Source organism: Ictalurus furcatus, chromosome 15 (genome assembly GCF_023375685.1).
Source record: "Ictalurus furcatus strain D&B chromosome 15, Billie_1.0, whole genome shotgun sequence".
Lineage (NCBI taxonomy): Eukaryota > Metazoa > Chordata > Actinopteri > Siluriformes > Ictaluridae > Ictalurus > Ictalurus furcatus.
Genome location: NC_071269.1, coordinates 22,373,768 through 22,394,666, shown reverse-complemented (window position 1 = coordinate 22,394,666; position 20,899 = coordinate 22,373,768). Strand labels below are relative to the sequence as shown.

The 20,899-nt window shown below is 39.9% G+C and overlaps 1 protein-coding gene across 4 annotated transcripts; it reads right to left on the bottom strand.

Moving 5' to 3' along the window:
• Positions 1 to 697: 697 nt before the first annotated feature.
• On the bottom strand, positions 698 to 19,348 carry pan2 (poly(A) specific ribonuclease subunit PAN2). 4 transcript variants are annotated; one of them, XM_053643870.1, is made up of 26 exons: positions 18,444 to 19,348; positions 17,809 to 18,079; positions 15,941 to 16,110; positions 14,817 to 14,937; positions 14,212 to 14,289; positions 13,483 to 13,753; positions 12,611 to 12,956; positions 12,303 to 12,399; positions 11,765 to 11,884; positions 11,270 to 11,389; positions 10,893 to 11,021; positions 10,544 to 10,740; positions 9,968 to 10,116; positions 9,656 to 9,759; positions 8,884 to 8,982; positions 7,483 to 7,556; positions 7,085 to 7,226; positions 6,681 to 6,818; positions 5,187 to 5,246; positions 5,010 to 5,100; positions 4,734 to 4,891; positions 4,219 to 4,362; positions 3,855 to 4,034; positions 3,615 to 3,708; positions 3,274 to 3,474; positions 698 to 2,821 (listed from the first exon to the last, which is right to left on the bottom strand). In XM_053643870.1, the coding sequence occupies exons 2-26, from the start codon at positions 18,064 to 18,066 to the stop codon at positions 2,787 to 2,789; spliced, it is 3,576 nt and encodes a 1,191-aa protein (XP_053499845.1). In that variant the 5' UTR covers positions 18,067 to 18,079; positions 18,444 to 19,348; the 3' UTR covers positions 698 to 2,786. The 4 variants fall into 4 exon arrangements, with proteins under 4 accessions (XP_053499845.1, XP_053499843.1, XP_053499844.1 ...); XM_053643868.1 differs by having other exon boundaries at positions 7,474 to 7,556; positions 18,444 to 19,347; XM_053643869.1 differs by having other exon boundaries at positions 7,474 to 7,556; positions 17,809 to 18,076; positions 18,444 to 19,347.
• Between the last annotated feature and the right edge of the window lie 1,551 nt (positions 19,349 to 20,899).

Below are 20,899 nucleotides of genomic sequence, written 5' to 3'. Positions count from 1 at the left end.
AATCATTCAGGACTTAACAAATGGTCTTTTTTTAAAAACTTAAATACTATATCAAGGGTTTTATTTATTTATTTTTACTTCGAATGTTAAAAGATAAGTAATCAGATAGTGATGGATAGTAAGGTGGTAAGTAATAGTAAGCAATATACTGTATATAAGGAAAAGAAATCTGATGGGACATGCTGTTATAGGAAAATAATCAACAAAGGTGGTGTAATGTGGCTCAGTGTGAAGGAGAGTTACTGTTAACACAAATGTTTTATTACTCTTATACCACAGCAAATTGGCAATGATTATAATTTCAAATGTTTTTTTTTTTTAAATTGTAGCTTCATTGTAGCATACATTAATTGTAGCATACATTATAGAAGCTATAAACAGTCACTCCCTTACCAGACTCTCTTTTTCTCTTCATCAGAAATTTAGAAGAGAAAAAAAAACCACATAAAAACACAGCTTGTCATGTTACGCAGAAACCAGAAAGCACAAAGTCTTCTATACTGAAGACTTCCCTGTAGTGGAAAACTGTAGTGTTATAAAGTGTTGACACTGGAGACTCCTTCCACAAATGTTTCCTTACTGAAATTTTCCACATATCAACAATTATTATTATTATTATTATTATTATTATTATTTAAAACAATACTTTTTAATCCATTTATTATTAGCCTAGATTACGTGGTGTGCCCACCATACAAGCATCATGTAAGCTGTTACTATAGAAACTATAACTTATTACAAAGCGTGCATTAATATTAAACTTTGAATTAAATTATACTACTGCTGTCAATACAGTCAGAGCTGCGGTTATAGTCAATTAATCAACACCTTTCAGAATAGTAAATGGTTTAGTGCTGTTTTAAGTATCTAAATATCTTAATCTAGTACGTAAACGGCTCAATAATTTCAGCTAATTCATGTGTAATGATAATCAAATAATGCACACATTGTGCACTTTTCAAATGCAGACTGGATGATGAAACAAATGCAGAAAGAGAAACGAAGACAGGCAGATTTCAAGCCTTTTAGCGTTACTGTTATGTCCGGTGGATCTTGGCAGGAATTAGATACCAGCACAATATATTTTGATTATCACTTATTTTTTGATTTGATGCAATTTGTCTATAAGCATCAGCTGTCCATCATGGAGTATATTTCATTCCTACTCCTTTTCCCTTTGTAATTCATGCTTTATAGTAATCCCAGTGTTAATGATACCTAATCACCCAAAGTGTCCAAAAAATTTTTTATTCAGCTGCTTCATTATGAAAGTATACATCATGGTTACAAAATACAAAAAAAAACACCACAACAGTTTGTTTGCTTTGGCTTCCTGTACGAACACCAAAAATTCAGTACGTGCACTGTCGGACTCTACAGGAAGGTCAAAACAGGAAAAGCTGACGCAAATTTGTCCCGGTACGATGTGGAGTCAGTGTACAGCCAGGACTGAAACATACATCAAATGATGTATTAGTGATGCTACGGTGGGGAAAAAAAGTCAGAGATAGAGATAAAATCTCAAAATATGCACGTAAAGCAAATTCAAAAGGTGTCACTAATAGCCATCATCTTCAAACTGGATGTGGATGTGGATAGCTCACCGGATTCCAAAATGCTGGTATTATTTAATAACACCACAATTTGAACATTTCTTTAAATGGTCATTTTGAGACGCTTTATCGCTTATAAAAAGTGACTCAAACAACACCAGTAAATTGCTGAGTTAATGAACGCAGATGTAAGTATATGCAGTTTAAGCCCACTGGAGTGGCAAATATATCAGTCCTGGATATAATTCCTCACTGGGCCGTCAAGTGCCTTACAGTTTTGCCAAGCAGATGAGAGTTAAGAGTCCTGCTCAAAGGTCCAACGGTGGCATCTTGGCAGTGCTGGGATTTGAACTCGCACCGTTCTGAGTTTCCCAAAAGCATTGCCGCACAAAGATCATCGTTAAACAGTAATGCGAGTATTACGTTGAACACTCTCTTTCCCAGATGAAATAATCTTAACTTTGCTATGCTTTCGGGAAACTCAGCCCACGTCATTAGCACGGAGTCTTAACCACGCAGGCTAAAAGGGATAATCTGAGCAAAAATTTAATTACCACAAATGTAGTCAAGGTAATCATACACTCACCCACGAGTCTATAAAAAGTCTATCAAAATGAAATGAATAAAATGAAATTAAACATTATCAGAGTTTGAGGACATTGTCAAATCATGTACGAAGTTGGTAGACTCTTAACCAAAAAGCCTGAGTGCTGTATTACAAGCAAAGGGTGCTTTAACAAAGTATAAGTTAAGGGGTGTGCACAAGGGGTTGGTTATTTCGAGATTTTTTTTCTTTTTCTTCCCTAAAACATTTGTATTTGTTATTCACTTAATTTTTTAGCTGCTATATCAACATTAAAGGTATCGCATTAAAAGTTGTAACAGGGGTGTGCAGACTTTTTTAGATTCACTGTACATTACCAAACATGTCTTGTAATGTGAAAAACGTGCACTTTTTTTTTTGTTAAACTATTCCTTTAAACCAATCTAAGGGAACTGATTCCAAATGCATCAAACCAAGTCATTTTTCCCTAACTGCATGTTCACTTTTCCCAAAATTAGTGGTATAAATCGGTGTTTGCTTTTCCAGTGTTTGTAACAGCGAGGCAATGATTATAGCGGTAAACCGGCTGGCTTTGTCAGGGATATCGAGGACTCCTGGATGGATGAGTGAAGAATAGCTAGTCCATTTGGCTGGAATGTTACTGCTGCAAAAAAGGAATTTCACTCTGATCATAAGCCGAGCACTGAGGGGAACACAGCGGTACCTGACAGAGGCATAGAAAGAAACAAATTAACACTGAGGCAGAAATAAAATTAAGCAACAATCAATAAAAAGGCAAGTAAAGGAAATTATTTTCCTATAAGAATCATAACATCATAAAGTGCTGAATTCACATCAAGTTTCACATCATCCATTTATCAGTTTACAGTTATGTTATCTTAGTTAGCGCTTTGTGAAACAGTTGTTCCCTCACCAGCCCTTCTTTCAAACAGTTTGTCATGCTAAAGACAAACTGGAAAGTCCTCATGATTTTCTAAATTAATCAACAACAATAATAAAAAAAATTTATACCACATTTTCCGGTGTAGGGGAACAATGAGTAAGGTACAATTCTGAACGCAAGACTGGTTTTTGTTTTTGTTCTGTGAAATTGCTCACAAGATTCCAAATATCTACACATACTGACAGAAGTCATGTTCTGGTCAGGTTACATACCTTTGGGGCTTCCCTGGCTGTCTGCAGAGTCTGACTCTGGCACTTTCCAGTCTAGCTTACGTCCTTTTTCATAAAGGCCCTTTAGCACTTTCCGGAACTCCTCCAGCCCCCCACGGCTCAGCTCTAAGTACTTCCTGTACAGCTGCAGAGCGGTGCGTGCGTCCTCTATACTGTCATGGGTCTCACTCTGAATGTTTAAGTCTGAAGCAGAAAGTCAGATATAAAGGACTGCACTGAGGACACAATGTGCATCTATAGCAAAAGCTATGTTTCAGTCATAAAATACATGCTGTGTTCAAGTGTTTTGTAACAAACGGTTCAGGACTCTGGGAAGCACCTACCCAGGAAACACCAGGCAAGGAAACGCAGAGAGATCATTCTTTTCCTGGGCATGTGGAAGAGGTAGACTGTGTCTATCACCTGGTCTTTCAGGACCTAAGCACAGTAAGCATGTTAATATGTAATAACTCCATGAGAAAGTAGCAATAAACGTAGGCTGGTCAACTGACCGACGTATTTTACATACCGCTTCATGTCGGCTTAGAGAGCACGCGCAGCAAGAGGACGTGCATCTAACTCACCAGCAGGTTTATGACTCGGAAGTCCTTCTGTAAACCGTGGCCAACAAAACGAACTCCGGTGTCAATAAGGAAGCGGAGTTTGAGGTAAGTGGACTTAAGAGTGGTTAAGTGCTTAGAAGAAATTTTGGCATCCAGGTCACCAGGTTTGATTCCCGAGTACTGAGTCAAGTAATCGACCACCTACAGCAAAAGTTAGGGAAAATTTTCAATTGATTGATTTATTTTTTGAATGAAATGAAAGTGTCCTAAAGTGTATTTCAGTTTACACAGGGTGCTAATGGGGTTATCAACAGTAAAGTAATTTAAATAAGGAATCAGTTCAAATAATCAAGCTCGATCAGCTCAAATTCGCCAGACGCCTCACCTGCTCCTGTGTTGAAATGTAATCGTCAATAAAAGGAACCCCCTCGTTTGGTCCCTGTCCCCTCACGCAAGTTATACGAGCCACAGACATCTGGCTCGGCTTTATGGTGGACTTGGTACCGTCGCTTCGTAGCTCCGCCTCTTCCTGTTCAACCGCAAAAGATACATCAGTGAACATGCCATGAAGGCTTGTACATGCTTCCTCCGAGACACCAGAAGCCACTAGGTCTTTTCAAACTGCTACTCGTGCTGTCACAGTGCACCTGAACACCTAGAATAAAAGCACTATCGGCACTCTTCCGCATGCATGAGTTAACAGATGCCCATGATTGTTTAGCGTCACTCGGATCGAAAGGGGAAAGAATAACGCCGTCGCTCCTACCCAGACAGCAATAACAATTTTGTTCATCGTCGGGATTCAAACTCACGACCTCAATCACGCAATGAGAGGGTAAAAGCTTTTCTGCTTTTAGAGAAAAGATATTTAAACAAAACCTAGAGTGCTTTTTCACTGACCTGATTGAGCGTGACAAACTCTGCGTCCAGTCCCACAAGGTCTCCAGCCTGAGGCATCTCACTCACCATCAGAGGGATGAATGTGGCGTGACTCTTCCTCTGTTTGCGGGCCAGTGATGCTTCTGTCAGCAGCACGTTGGCTTCAATCGGGTTTTTAACTGTGGATGATACCGGAGTATTTTCAGAAAGACAGCTCTGATAAGGGACTAATGGGCCACATTAACATACCTTTATGAGATGTGTGAAATATAAACTTTTCATGGTGAAAAATCTTACTGCGCAGGTCATATTTAGTATGGTAGTTCCTCCTGGCGTAGTAAACGATGGCCGGCACCTTCCAGCTTAAATCAAACTGAGCCGCTTCAGTCTGAGGGACACAAACGCTTTCTTAGGACTCGTTTCCTCACAGAAAAGAACGGTACGAACATTTAGATCTAATGTGTACGGCTTTACCTTATCAATGGGCTCAATCAGGAAGTCATTGAAGAGGTACCACTGCTGATGTGTGACCCCCTATAAAGGAACAAAAGCTTTTATTCAGGACCTCTAAATGAACAAAATGAACGTTTTGTCACTGCTACCAAATTTAAGAAACGATATAGTCAAAAGTATGCGGACACTTGACCATCACACATGTCTTCCCATTCCAAAACCAAGGGTATTAACACAGATTTATTCCCCCTTTGCTGTTATTACAGTATCTCACAAAAGTGAGTACACCCCTCACATTTTTGTAAATATTTCATTATATCTTTTCATGCGACAACACTGAAAACATGACACTTCGCTACAATGTAAAGTAGTGAGTGTACAGCTTGTGTAACAGTGTAAATTTGCTGTTCCCTCAAAATAACTCTACACACAGCCATTAATGTCTAAACCGCTGGCAACAAAAGTGAGTACACCCCTAAGTGAACACCCCTAAGTGAAAATGTCCAAATTGGGCCCAAAGTGTCAATATTTTGTGTGGCCACCATTATTTTCCAGCACTGCCTTAACCCTCTTGGGCATGGAGTTCACCAGAGCTTCACAGGTTGCCACTGGAGTCCTCTTCCACTCCTCCATGACGACATCACGGAGCTGGTGGATGTTGTTGCCAGCGGTTTAGACATTAATGTCTGTGTGTTGAGTTATTTTGAGGGGACAGCAAATTTACACTGTTACACAAGCTGTACACTCACTACTTTACATTGTAGCAAAGTTTCATTTCTTCAGTGTTGTCACATGAAAAGATATCATCAAATATTTACAAAAATGTGAGGGGTGTACTCACTTTTGTGAGATACTATATAACCTCCAGTCTTCTGGGAAGGATTTTCACTAGATTTCAGAGCATAGCTGTGGAGATTTTTGCTCCTTTAGACACAAGAGCATTAGCGAGATCAGGTACTGATGTTGGGATGTTGAGGAGGTCTGGAGTGCAGTTGGTGTTCCAGTTCATCCAAAAGGTGTTCAGAGGGGTTGAGGTCAGTCAAGTTCTTCCACATCAACTTTGGCAAACTATGTCTTTATGGAGCTCGCTCTGTGCATAGGGACATTGTATGCTTTCAAATTTGTAGCAACAAAGTTTGGGGGGAGGCCCACATATGAGTGCCATGGTCAGGGGTTCACATACTTCTAGCCTTACAGTATAGCATAGGCTGATATTGAGGAAGTAATGAAGGGTAAGGTAAACGTTCCTGAGGCAAATTATTTGCGTAACATAACAGTAACGGTATTAGTGCATGAGTTAACCTCTCCCCACAATTCATTTTTCAAGAATCCACTGCACCTTTTGGTCAAACCTGATATAAACATGCTAATTGTTACCATTAAGCCTTCAATTGTTTTGTTTTTTTTCCAATTGATCTGTTTATCTAACTTTCTACCTGTCTGTGTCTCTCCGTTATTAATCATTACTATCAAATGACAGCTTGAGCTGAAATTCACAAGCGCAGGGTGTCTGACCTCTTTCCTCTGGTGGTACGTCTCTCCCACTTTGATATGAGCCACCAGGTTTCCACCTGTACGGGGGTCGAGAATGTGAGGCACAGTGACCACCAGGTCATATACAGCAGCTCCCTCAGACTCTTCCTCTGGACTTAACTACAGTACAAAGAACACAAAAAGGGCACAAATAAAGGCTTAACCCAAAACAGCCGCCTCCTGAACGTAGAGCTTGACCGATAATCGGTTTTACAAATATTTTTCCATATTCGGATATCGGTTTTGTAATATCGGATCCACCGATAAATGGCGCCATCTGGTGTGCGTTTTGAGAATCGCGTGCAAGACGATTCATTGTATATGCTCTTATGTGCCATGATCTTTGAATAATATTGTGCGAGACCAAACACTCAAGACATCCTCACCTCATCAGTCTCGGGCCAGCTGCACACCTCCAGACCGTGTGTCTTATTAATGCACATCTTCAGACTCTGTGGAATCCACACATGCCTCAGGTCCTCTGCTCGTGTGTCAAAGGTTAAACCTTCCGCACTGCCGACCTCATCCCTGTTCACAAGTTAGAAGTACATGAACAGAAATAATAATAATAATAATAATAATAATAGATATAGGTCAGGATAATGTCAAGACTGTGAGTAGGAACTTGGTTGCCATGGAAAAAAAAAAAAAAAAGACGCAAACTTTTATTGATATTTTATTCTGATCTGGTTTTGAGGCTTTTAAAAATATGGCGAAATAACAGTAGTGTGTATATAGTAGCATGTCGGCTAGGTGCAGTGCGTTTCAGTATTACTCTAAGCACCACTCTGTAGGAAGAGGCTCTTTGGGCTTTGGTGGCTCTGCAGCTTCTTTCTTCAGTGCCTTGTTGAAGGAGTACTGCACATCAAAACACATGTACAAACGGGTTAGCACATTCGACCAACAATATCTAAATAACCGCTAACCCTGACAGGACACTAAATCCCAGGAACCTGAATCTGTGTCTGCTTTGTAATCAGAGTTCAGCTAGTGTGCATCAGTTTGATCTGAAATCTTCTTGTTGTTCTTTTTTTTTAAAATATATATTTCAGGATGTTGCTAGAGGTTTAAAATCAAACCAGTTGATATTTTACAGTATAGCTACATCCACATTAATCCAGGTGAATTTGAAAACGCTTCTTTTTCTCTACACTACCGGTCAAAAGTTTGTGGACACCCGACTGAAATGTTTCTTATGATCTTAAAAAAGCTCTTGATCTGAAGGTGTGTGATTAAACGTGTGAAATCGGTGACGTAGACAAAAATATAATCGCGCCAACATATTCATTTCTTTCATTAGAAAACGAACATTTTATTTACAAAAATATATCGTTTTAAACAGACGACTCGGAGCGAAATATTTCCGAAAAGCAGCCGAAAAGAGTCCAGCGTAGGTGTGAACTCCTTTAATACTGATTAAAAAGCATCTCAGGGAAATTCCTCAAGAAATCGGACGAGAAAACGCCAAGAATACATTTCTGGAAATTCTAGACAAAAAGGGCGTCTACTTTGAAGATGCCTAAATATTAAATTATTTGGGATTTTTTATCACAACATAATTCCCATAGTTCCATTTGTGTTACTCTAGAGTTTTGATGACTTTATTATTATTCTAAAATGTGAGGGGAAAATAAAAATAAAGAATGAGTGTGGCCGGTAGTGCACGTTTTGGCGTTCCGGTCACACCGAGACGGCGCTTTTGTTGTAGTGTGAACTGAGAAAACGGAGATATTCAAAAACAATGATGTATTTTTAGTCACGTGACCCGCTCAACTCAAAACAAACAAGAAGGTGGGTGACGTTGTACTGCAGCTGTTGTGCCTGATATCCAGTTTGATAGAATTGTTAAAGATTAACGTCACTTTGTACAACCTTCAGATTGCATCCCCCCCCACTCCAAAGAGGATGGTACGTTCAATCGCGATTGCTATTCAGCGGCAGAACACGAGGACATGTGCGTTTCAGACCGGAAACGACGCGGGGGAAAAGCTTCTTACGTTTTGACGCATGCGCAGTATAGGGATGCAAGTGTTTTCAGACGTTTCGGTGTGTACGAGCGATTTTTAGAAAACGCCAGCGTACACGGAGGGCGTTTTAACACGAAAACGCAGTTTTCCGATCGAACCGTATTAACGTCGGTTAGTACTTTAGGATCCCGAGTACAGATTTGTTGTGGAGAACTCACCTCAGCTTGGGCTTTCCAGAACTCTGCTTCTTTCACACTGTTCACCTCACAGTTTACCACCAACACATCAGGCAGACAACGGATGTTCCTTGTCTGCACCTACACACACACACACACACACACACACACACACACACACCAGGGTGTTTACAGCAAAATCTGTCAATTAGTGAACATCACTACGAGTTAAACATTTTGCCCTCTAGTAGGAAGGGTTAAGTATGTTTTATTCCTCAGCAGCTAATGATTAACCTTTTTACTAATTACAAAATGACACATCATACTTTCTACCTGTTTATAGTTACATATATGTCGCGGAATGTCTTTAAAACAAGTTAGTTCTTGTTATTAATTACGTTATAGCAGCTATAAACATATCTAAAGTTTCCTCAGTATCCTCAAATTCTTTCCCTCTCTTAAAGCTAATAACACACACACACACACACACACACACACAAAAAGCCCACCACGTAGCTTCTCACATTACAGAGAAACCGTCATGCATAACCTGCTCTGTCCTGAAAGGGTTTTCTTCAGACTCTGACAGAAACCGTCACCACGGCAACAATTACACACGTTCAACACGTTTAAACCTTGACGTCGGGAATATCGTCTGAGCTGCTGTTAAAGAAAAATAAATCAACACCTTCTAACCAATCAGAAAGGAGAATTCAACAGGACTGTCGTGGAAGAGCCGATAAGGTTTACAGTTTGATCAGGCATGAAAGAAACAGACAAATCTACACAGACTGACAGAGTGAAAGAGACGTACTGTGGGCTGATATTTTTCACAGTTTTCACACCAGGCCTGTGTGCTCTGCTCCAGACAGATGCTCTTCTTCAGGATGTCAGCAAAGTCATATTCTGGGAACTTTTCTATTTTAAAAAAAGAAATAATAATAATAATACTATGATACTAGCTGATGTGGTCTGTTTTTATTAAGCTCTCTAGCTTGAGTTAATTAAAATTCTCACTGAGAACTAGCATTGGAGGCAATTTTCTATGATGCCCTGATGAATGTGTTCATTCAGGAATTCCACTGCATGTGTGTGCGTTTGCACACATGTGTGTGTGTGTTATTACCAAGGGAGCTGTGCTCAGGGTAGTGCATGGTGAAGAGTAGGGTGAGTGAGGAGCGCACGGTCTCCTTCCCACAGCGACAGAGACTACTGTTCTCCACCTCACAGCCAAACAGCCTGCCGATCACCGACTCCCCTGAGGAACCCAGTGTACTGCAAACACACACACAAACACACACAAATACAACAGCCTTTATCGTTTATGTCCAGACATTTTTTTTTTCAAAATGACATTTAAGTGCATCAATACCAACAGAAAAGCTGAAGGACTAAAACAAAACAAACAAAGCCATTGAGAACACACAACAAAAATTTTAATGAATAGAGATAGAGGTAGAGAGAGTGAAGAAAAAAAAAAAAAGAGGACTATACAGACTATACACCATACTGCAGTACAACCACTCCTAGGTAACTACATGCTAGATGATAGTAGTGAGGTCTAAGTAAATATAAAGCGTCTTTATATCCTGCAGTCCTTCATATCTAGACGATAACAACTTTTATCTCGGCTGCACACTTCCATCAGAAACGAATGGTCACCTGTCACTTCATCATGTGTTCATGCGAACGTCCGTCTCACCTGCTGGTCCCTCTGTAAGCCTGAGGTCCTTCCTGCTCCTGAGTTTCCTGATGCAGCTGTGTGAGGATGAAGCAGTTCCAGCTCTGGATTAGGCGACCGAGCCTGGCTTTGCCCGTCTGCTCGTCAGAATCGGCCAGGATCAAGCCGAGAGCCGACGCTTCAGGGATGGTCCGGAACGCCCGCAGGAAATTACTGGCCTGGAGAGAAGAAGTGCGTCTTTAAGAAGGATTTTTCCTGTCATATCATCGTCATCTCCAAGCGCTACTAGGAAGCATGAATGCAAGCAAAGTTCTTTAATGATGCGAGATTAGATACGTATTTTATCGTTAACCGGTAAGATGGCGTGTACCTGGCAGGGGTCTCCTCTGCTCAGATCCAGCATATGAAAGAGGAAGCCGAGCTCACAGGCCAAACAGAACTCCTTCTGACACAGGTGATTCTGCACCAAGCATCGAATTGGCTCCAGGAAATACAACACCTTGGCACCAAGGAGAGAGAAAGGTACTCGTTAACTGACGATTCCCAGGGAAACCTGTGGATTTCCAGCAGTCTTTAAATCAACAGCACAATTCCCCATGCACTTAATGATTTGTTGAAAGATTTTAACCTTCTTCTTTGGGCAATTCCTCAACACAAGATCAAGCAAAAATGATCCCAAGTTAAAAAAAACAAAACAAAACAAACTCTTGAACCACGATTCCCATATACAATTCTGAATGTTCCTACCTGGATCATGCAGTTACAGTAAGCATTGGGTATATGAGGCTCCAAACCAGCAAACAGAGTTCTGTTGTAATGCTTGAAGTCAAAGTCCTCCAGCCCCAATTTGGAGTATTTGATGGTGACCTGGTGGAGATTGAGGTGTTGCGTTCAGATTTACTTATATTACAAACTCAAATATCACTGCACTCGCACTGGAAGCCTCAAAATGAAATTCGAGGACTTTCAAGCACTCCATTTATTTATTTTTTTAATCCAAGAACATCAGTGTTATCTTTGTGGAGGACAGAAAATTTAACATAGAAACGCTGCCGACTTATTTTAGTCAGTTCTTCACATAAAAAGCCTTTTCCTGTGTTCCCAAAATTCAAGTCATCCGAGCAAACGTGCCATTCAAACACCCTGCTCCGCCTCATGAAAACCTTCAGAGTTAATCGAGAAGCTGAATCAGGTGCACTACAGAACATGCAGTACAGATGAGAACATAAGGCACATCAGTACCTTTCTGTACTTCTTTGGGACCATGTAAAGGTGAGGCTCCTCATCTCGTCCAATTGGAGACTCTGGAACCTGGTTATAGCTGTCATACTCCAGCTCCACCTCCTTTATCTTATAAGGAACCTGACAAACACACACACAACATTTTTAAATGCACGTTATACAGTGGGGGAAGTAAGTATTGGACGAATCAACCTTTTTTTTCGGCCCACACTTTGAAAACCACTGCTCTAGTCTCTTGTTCTTTGTATGGCCCCCATGGTATCTTTTTTTGAAACCCTGTACACTGAAAATGTAACTGCTATTGTGGCTAGAGTATTAACGTTGTGACATCTGTAACCTTACTGTAACTTAAAAATAAATAAATAAACAAATAAATAAATACAATTCTGTATGTTAGAAATACAAATCAAATAAGCATTATCACACTGGAAAGAAAAAAAAAAGTTCATCCCATATTTCCAGTTGTAAAAACTATGTGATGAGTAATGAATTGAACTGGACCCATGTTTGAGATTGTGATGACATAGGATTGCAGTACCTGATTTCTGGGGCGTGTACGAGGGTTCGGGGCATATCCAATAAACCCGACAGTCTTCATCGTCCTCAAAATCTCTGGGTCAACTGCAGGTGCGTGTCTGTCAGAGAGGTTGGAAAAGTTGGAACACTGCTACGTATTGCTAGTAGACAGCAGAGGGCAGAAGTGTACAGCAAACAACAAACGGCTATATTTCTTAAAACGAGCTCGACATAATTTGCAGCACTACGCTAAAAGAATTCCTAAGGAGGACTTCGTCACCCTAACAGACACTCATGAGAGATGTGTGTGAAAGTGTGTGCGAGCACTACCTGGGGCTGGGTGTGATGAGGTTGCTGGGCCAGTCTGAGAGAAGAGGCTCTGTGCTGGTGAGTGGCATGGGCACCAGAGAAATGGGAACCAGCTCATGGTTCCAGTCCAGCTGGGGCAGTGAGTCTACGAGGCACGGCAGTGCCAGCTCCGTCTCTCTGGAGTAGTCGTTGAAGGAGACGTCGGGGGCGCTGGACCACAGGTGCACACAACCGCCCGAGTCTCCGAACGCCAGCGCCTGCTTACTGCTCGACACGTCGAAGCTCATTAGCAGCTGGCCTACTGTGTTCACGTGGAAAATATCAGCCAGGTTAGCCAGACCTGTGGGCTCGCAGAACTGACACTGACCTGCAGGGGGCACCAGCAGACAATTACAAACAACATTCAGTAATACAAGACAACAGTTGGCAGTCTCGAAGCAAGATTCTGGACAGAATATTTTTATTTATATATATACATATATATATATATATATATATATATATATATATATATATATATATATATATATATATATATATATATATATATATATATATGAATGAGACATAAATGTTTCTCATGATGTTAAAAAGCTTTTGATCTGAAGGTGTATGATTAAATGTTTGAAATCGGTGTTGTAGACAAAAATATACTTGTGCCAACATATTAATTTCTTTCATTAGAAAACTCACATTTTATTTACAAAAATATTTTTTTTAACGTCACAATATCCATGATACAATTTATCCCAACAGTGACTTTACGTCGTCACATCAACCGTGACCTATAAATGCATAAGGGACAGATATAGAAATGCGCCACATGTGGGAAAGTGACCCAGCCAACACTTCCGTTTATTCTGCACACGACACGCTCGTGGGCAAGGATGTACCTGTCTGGGAGATAATGGCCAGCCGGGAAGTGTAGGTAGGGATGAAGCGGAGGAACAGCGGATCCACGTGCACCTGCAGAGGGGTAACAGCTCGCATCATGCGCAGGTCGTACACCATTAGGAAGCGATCACATGACAGGCCGTTGAGGCCACGGCTGGAGAAACCGCACGCCGCCAGCAGGTTGCCATGAACATCAAAATCGGAAAGGCTGCCCGAGTACGCGTCAAACTCGTGCTCCAATTTAAAGGTGCGCAGATCTCGCAAAGACACCTGTCATGTCAGAAAGAACAAGAGGAATGTAGGGAAATGTGGATGCATTTTACTTGTAAAAAGATGGCAACATAATCTCACAATATTGCTCCGATCGATGAGAACACACCTCAGGTTTTCATCCCATTACGTTGTGTTATAAAAACGGAGAAAAAACAATGGCAGAGTTCTTAGTCTCCCACCACCATTAAAAAAAATTCCACCCTTTTCTTTTCAGTACATTGTCAATATTTCCTTTTTAAACTTTCCAGACTTTCTATGTTCAGCTTTCTTGCTAATTTTGAAAGGTCATGAACTGTGACACAAACCTGAAACGTTCTACGCACTTGCATTGTTTGCTTTTGAGAAAAGCGATTCTTGGAAAGTCCACGTATTCACCTCCTGTCCCAAGAATATATCCCTTTACGTATTTTGCTCACAACATCATACAGACACATCCTGTTTCTCTTTCCTCTCACCTTTCCTGACGTATGTCCGCAAAAGAAGAAACGATTGGACTGCCTCATGATGGCCACGCCAGGGATCTCCACGGTGAACTACACCATAACACACCACAAAGAGAAAAGTCAAATAAAGATGGATTCGTTGCTGTGAAGACAGCATTCGTTTCACAGCCATGCCATCTTTAAAAAAAATGTTTTTTTTTGCTTTAATCCATATCTAATTCCTACTTAGCAATGCATAACAAACATATTACATAATTTTTTTTTTAAAAGATTTTCACTTATTTAGATGACAGGGTCGTTTTCTGTAACATGGTGTTTTATTCCTCTTAAACCACAGCAATTTGCCAACATTTATCATTTGATATTTATTAATGAATGTCATAATCATACTTTTTTTTTTTATCCATTTAATGTTGTGGAACATCCACGAGACACGTTATTTCCTAGTAGCGAGCACTTCTGGAATATGTATGCCACCTTAAGATATCCTTTAGACCCATTTTTTTTTTCCCCATTTTTACCAAATTACTAAATAAAATTAAACAATTTGCATTTTGTTCAGGACTACAAAACATTTCTATAATCTGATACTGAGTGCACGTGTAAGGTGATCTCACTTTCTGTGTTTCCTGCACGGTGTTCAGATCCACCTCGGTCACGTAGTTCTGCAAGCCTCCCAGCAACAGCGTGTTATTGTCAGTGAGCAGCAAACTGTGCATGTCAACACCCTCCTCCATCCTGGAACACAGCAACACATACAGCTGTGTATGTATGTATGCATGCAGGGATATATATATATATATATATATATATATATATATATATATATATATATATATATATATATATATATATATATATATATATATATATAAAAAAAGAGATGCACTGATGTATCAGCCAATAAAGGCTATTTTTCCCACTATCGGTATCGGCCTATAGTCTAAAAACATCCGATGATCAGGGCCGATTATATCCTGTCAATCAAAAAAGGGCGGGAAAACATCGATTTCGTGCTGTGTGTAAAGATGATGTCTCTGGTGTGGAATGCGACAAAACTGCAGTTTTACGATGCAGTTTTTTCTTATTTTACGATGCGGAAGTTTTGGTGTGGAGTCAATCCCCGCCCCCCCCGTTGCCCGCTCGCCCTCACGCTGAATTAAAGCGCTAGTACACCATTAAAAGATTTAAATGAAGATGAGGTGATAAAAAAAGTATATATTGCACAGAAAGATATATTTGTAGAGTAGTATATTTCATATCCAGTTAATGTTCATATATAAAAAAGCTGATATTACATATGACCAGTTCGATGTTAATGATGAAGTAGAAATGCTTTTGTATGTGGAGAGTGAGTGTGAGACTAACAGGAGGTTTTTTTAGAATTCAGTCAATGTTAATATGAATTAATAACATTCAATAAGTTAAGAAATCTTTAATCTTCAGAATTTAGTTCATGCTAATTAGAGTAACGTGTTTTCTGGTTATGAGACCAGGTACTGTGAAACAACTTGTTGAAATGGAGAGAATAAAGTTTTTATTTGCATTTCTTTCAGAATTCTTTTAAATTAATCATGATTAATTTATAAGAAGGTATAAAAGGCAGAACTATCGGTATCAGCCGACATCATTCTGAATAATCGGCATCTCTAATATATATATATATATAAATAAATAAATTATCAGTCATGAGGTTACACCTTCTCACTTTTCAGTGTCAGTGTTTTAAGGTGTAACTCACGGGTAGTCGAACATGATGAGGCCTCCGCGTGTAAGGCACTTGAGGTTACTCTTAGTCAGAAACAGGACGCTGGTGTCCATGCTCTGAATATGGCGGATGTCATCAGCCAGGTGCACCTGGAAAGAGGAGTAACGCCCCATCGTGGGCCCAAAAAAGGAGCTTGCATGTCCCTGTTAAGGGAGGGAAAAAGAAGAAAAAAAAACTCAACAACATAAATGCTCTGTGAAATTATAAAACATTAATATTGGTGATTTTTCTTTCATGGATTTCTACGATTAAAAACACTGACATGAAAAACGCCACATAAATGAACACTTTCCATATTAGGGATGCACTGAGTATGATCAGAACGAGGATCGGATACGACATGTCTTCTGAATCATTTTACTTATATAGTGCTTTAACACTGTCACAAAGCAGCTTTACAGAAATCTGGATATGGATGCACATATAGATTCCCTAATGAGCAAGCCGACAGCGGCAAGGAAAAGAACTCCCTGAGACGACACGAGGAAGTAATCGAGTGGAAGCAGACTCGTTATTCTCCCACAACTGCATGCTAAAACGTCAAAATGTTTAGCTTTAAACGTATAGTATTCGAGCAAAGTTATCCACTGAAGAATCGATGAGACTTGGACATAAACGGTCTTCAGTTAGTGCAATGTGTGATATGCTTCGGGATGGAGGTTTCCTTCGACTAATAATCTCGTTTTTCACAACTCCACACATTTCATATTACCCTACATTTCTTGTGGTAAGTCAATTAAGGCATCTACTTTGTTCACATCAGAGGTCATTTTAAACCAATCGATTTATTTCAGCATTAATAAGGGTCAGAATAGGTCAGAATTCCAGTGGGTCAAAGACTGTCTCTTTATATGGTCAGGTAGATTCCAGAAATCAATGCAATGACTTTTATAAGCTTCTGATTGGCAAATTGTCATAACATATTTCCCATAGTTCCATTTGTGTTATTCTAGAGTTTCGATGCCTTTATTATTATTATTATTATTATTCTAAAATATGAGGGGAAAAATTAAAATAAAGAATGAGTGTGTCTAAAATTTAGATTGGTAGTGTACACAAATGGAATTAAGACGTGTGGAGTATTCCTGTTTTAGTCGCATTATCGACATGTACACACCTTACTCACACTATTAATGTCGTGTGAGAGTTTTCACCGCATTTTGGAACAGGACACATACACACACACGGCAGTACTCGACCGTTTGACGGCAAAAAAGAGAGCACGGCTGCATCCCAAACCGCGCACTTACCTGTAGGAGATATACATGCACCTCGGCTACTATATAGTAGGAGATATACATGCATCTCGGCTACTATATAGTAGGTAAGTACGCGGTTTAGGACGCAGCCCACAGTTTCAAGCAGTCATCTATTTGCACGTATAGCATGACAAATAATTAACCGCACTTGAAGCTTTCGTAAAATGAAAAATGAAACACCCAAAACTGTATACGGTACCATAACAAAGACGAACTGTATGTCGATACGTGAAAGTCTGGAGGGAACGTCGGACGGCATGGCGCGGGGACATAATGACGTGTGCCGTTAATCCATCCATGTTCTATAACATGTAAAACCTGAACATGAAAGGAGTATTCTAAAAGCGACTCATGTAAACACCTTAATCAGGATATTGTCTTATTCAGAATCAGGTCAATGATTAGATTACTGCTGTCCATGTAAACGTAGTCATTGTAACATGAAATGTGTAGAGTTGTGAAAAACCGAATTTGAATGTCTTCCGCCCAGGCTCTAGATGTATGCAAATGTATATGTTCTCATTTGCACATGTGCTGTGTTCCAGATGTGCATGAGGACAGTTCTGCACTGGTGTCCGTTACCCGGTGGTTCCCGATCCACAGCAGCTCTTCCTGCAAGTCGAAGTGGGTCGCTGTGACTGGAACTCCGACCTCGGATGCCACACTGTGCAGCTCGGAGTACATGCCCTCGACCACGGGCACGGCCATGGCGTCCGGGTCCAGCTCCACGGCCTGCAGCAGCGCCGGGTCCAGAGCCGGGTCCAGCCCGGGCTCCAGGCCTCCGTGCAGGCCGGCCGCGTACTCGCCCAGTGCCGGGTCCATACCGTCGAAGTTCATCATGAGTGTGGTCCTGCTAGTGAAAGAATGAATAATCTATTGAATAATCCATCTTTATAAACAGCTGGATATGCAAATTAACTTTAAAAACCACCTCTGCTTCTGTCAAGTCCAACATACAGTAGCTAATTTAGTTTAATATTAAACTAAATAACCACTCATCTTATCAGGAGCTGCCTAAACTAATAAAAAAAATAGTTCCTTAAACAAAAAATCACATCTAATTCTAGCAAACTAGCCTAGCTAACTCATTCTGAATCCATATAACGTTAGCATTAACATAAACAAGCTGCAGCGCGTCTTTTTTCCACAATAAAAAAAAATCTAATAATTTAATTAAATGCGTATTATAAATCTAGTTCACAAAATAAATTTCATACCTGGCCAGGTAATTATCATATTTCCACAGACAATCGAGATTAGCCCAGCTAGCTCCTACATGCACATCCTCTTGCCATTCAAAACAAAAACACACTTAGGCTCAATCCCAAATGCATCCTTGTTCCATATATGAGTGCCCTAGATACATCGTGAAAACATAGCTTTTTACACCATGTAGTGCACTATATGTCCAGTAGGGTAGTTTTTAGGATTCGGCCCTGAGTTCTGGGTTCTACTTCCGGCAGAGGTGAAATTGTTCCTAGGTTGCTTCCAGAGCAATTAATCCAGAAGCACTACTAGTAATAAATAGTCGTTATTTTATTTTCTCTCTTATCTAGTGCATTTATATGCAGAATAAAGAGGTATTTGGGCTACAACCATTCTGAATGCACACCTGCTATTTATGAGCCCTCTTTTTTTGTTGCATAACTATGATTGCAAGAAATAAATGAATAATTAAATAATATGAGGTAAAAAAAAAAAAAAAATCTAAAATCCTTAATGGTTCTTCTATGTACTCCTGGACACTTATTCTCAATAGCTCATTATACTGCTACCTTAAACCTGATACACTTTTATGTCATTTATTTGCAGGAAAACAATCCATCCATCCATCCATCCATCCATTTTCCATACCGCTTATCCTATACAGTGGAGCCTGCCTATCAGGGCAGAGGGAAGGGGACACCATCGACAGGATGCCAACCCAACGCAGGGCACAATCCCATATAGATTGACATTTCCATGGACAGTTTAGAAATCTAGAAAGTCTTTGGACTAGGGGAGGAAACCGGAGTACCTGGAGGAAACCCCTGAAGCACGTGCAAACTCTGTGCACGCAGGGCGGAGCTGGGATTCGAACCCCCAACCCGGGAAGTGCGAGGCAAATGTGCAAACCACTAAACCACCGTGCCCTGCAAGGTGATTCACCTTTGTAGAACCTGCACCCATTCCTGTCAGAAAGGCATTTCACGGAGAACCCTTTAGGAACATAAGAACCCTTAACTATACAAAGAAGTTTTCATGAAAACGTGAATATTCATGCAAGATTTGAGGAGATACTGTAATACCTGTAGTCTACAGTCAAGTTTAGCATGTTATGTGCATTTTTTTGCTACACTAAGGTAATAACTGGTACATTTGATACAGATAATAACTATATTTTTCTTAGTAATTAGTTAGATAATTGCTCAGTGGTCCATTGACTAATAAAAAAATGCATAGTGCAGGACCATTGCAATCTATGTAGGCCTACAATCGTAACATATAGAATAAAACATGACATGGGACGCATTACGCCACCCCAAAGCTGACTATTTTTCCCAATAACAGCACATCCCAAAATATCTTATTCTGCTTACACCACAGCAGTTTGCTAACTATAACACATTATTAGTTCTTAAAGAATCACATGCCATACATTTTTCTTCTCCGGTTATAGTTACACCGAATGTTGTGGAATGTCCACGAAACAACTTTCTGTTTTTGTTTACATCATAACAGATGTAAACATTTCTCAAAAGCCTCGGACTCTCTTGCAGTTAAAAAGGCACAAATGCAGCTTTGTCATGTTACCACGAAACCACAAAGCCCTCTGTCCTGAAGATTTCCTATGTAAGAAAACCTAAAGTTACAGCTTTACCTCTGACTGTTACAAAGCGCTGACACTGAAGACTCCTTCCATAAACGCTGAATATCTTCTTAGAGAAAACATCACCATATCAACACTTAAACACAGATCCGTGAGAGGTCACTATAGAGAGCATAAGGTATTAGAATGAGCGCATTAATATAAACCTGCGATTTGAATTGCATCCCAATTAATCATATATTTTAGTTATTAATATACAGCGTAGATGAAATTTGTAGCTATTCCACACCTTCATTTTCTACAACCCCAATTCCAAAAAAGTTGGGACACTGTGTACAATTTATATTAAAAAGATTGCAATGCAACGATTTGCAAATCTCATAAACCCATATGTTTTTCAGAATAGAACATATGCTTCCATCCAGATTCCATCCCATCTTTACTTCTGAGAGACTCTGCCTCTCTAAGACACTCTTTTTATACCCAGTCATGTTACTGACCTGTTGTCAATTAACCTAATTAGTTCCAAAATGTTCCTCCAGCTGTTTCTTTTTTTAGTAACACTTACTTTTCCAGCCTTTTGTTGCTCAACTTTTTTGAGACGTGCTGCGGCCATCAAATTCAAAATGACCTTTTTCCCCCCCTTAAAATGGTACATTTCCTCAGTTTAAACATTTGATATGTTTTCTATGTTCTATTGTGGATAACATATGGGTTTATGAGATTTGCAAATAATTGCATTCTGTTTTTATTTACATTTTAAATAGCACATTGCGTCCCAACTTTTTTGGAATTGGGGTTGTATTCTCTTTTCTTTCCGTTTTGACTTTGGGTACATGTACACCTCCCCTAAAGACCCAAGCA

Bases quoted from the DNA above. Each gene is read 5' to 3' on its own strand.
- pan2 (XM_053643868.1), bottom strand. From the start codon at position 18,066: ATGATGAACTTCGACGGTATGGACCCGGCACTGGGCGAGTACGCGGCC. The intron at 13,754-14,211 runs GTGAGAGGAAAG...CTGACATGACAG, and splicing joins GCGGACATACGTCAGGAAAG to GTGTCTTTGCGAGATCTGCG. The intron at 5,101-5,186 runs GTAAAGCCGTAC...TGTGTCCCTCAG, and splicing joins TGATTGAGCCCATTGATAAG to ACTGAAGCGGCTCAGTTTGA.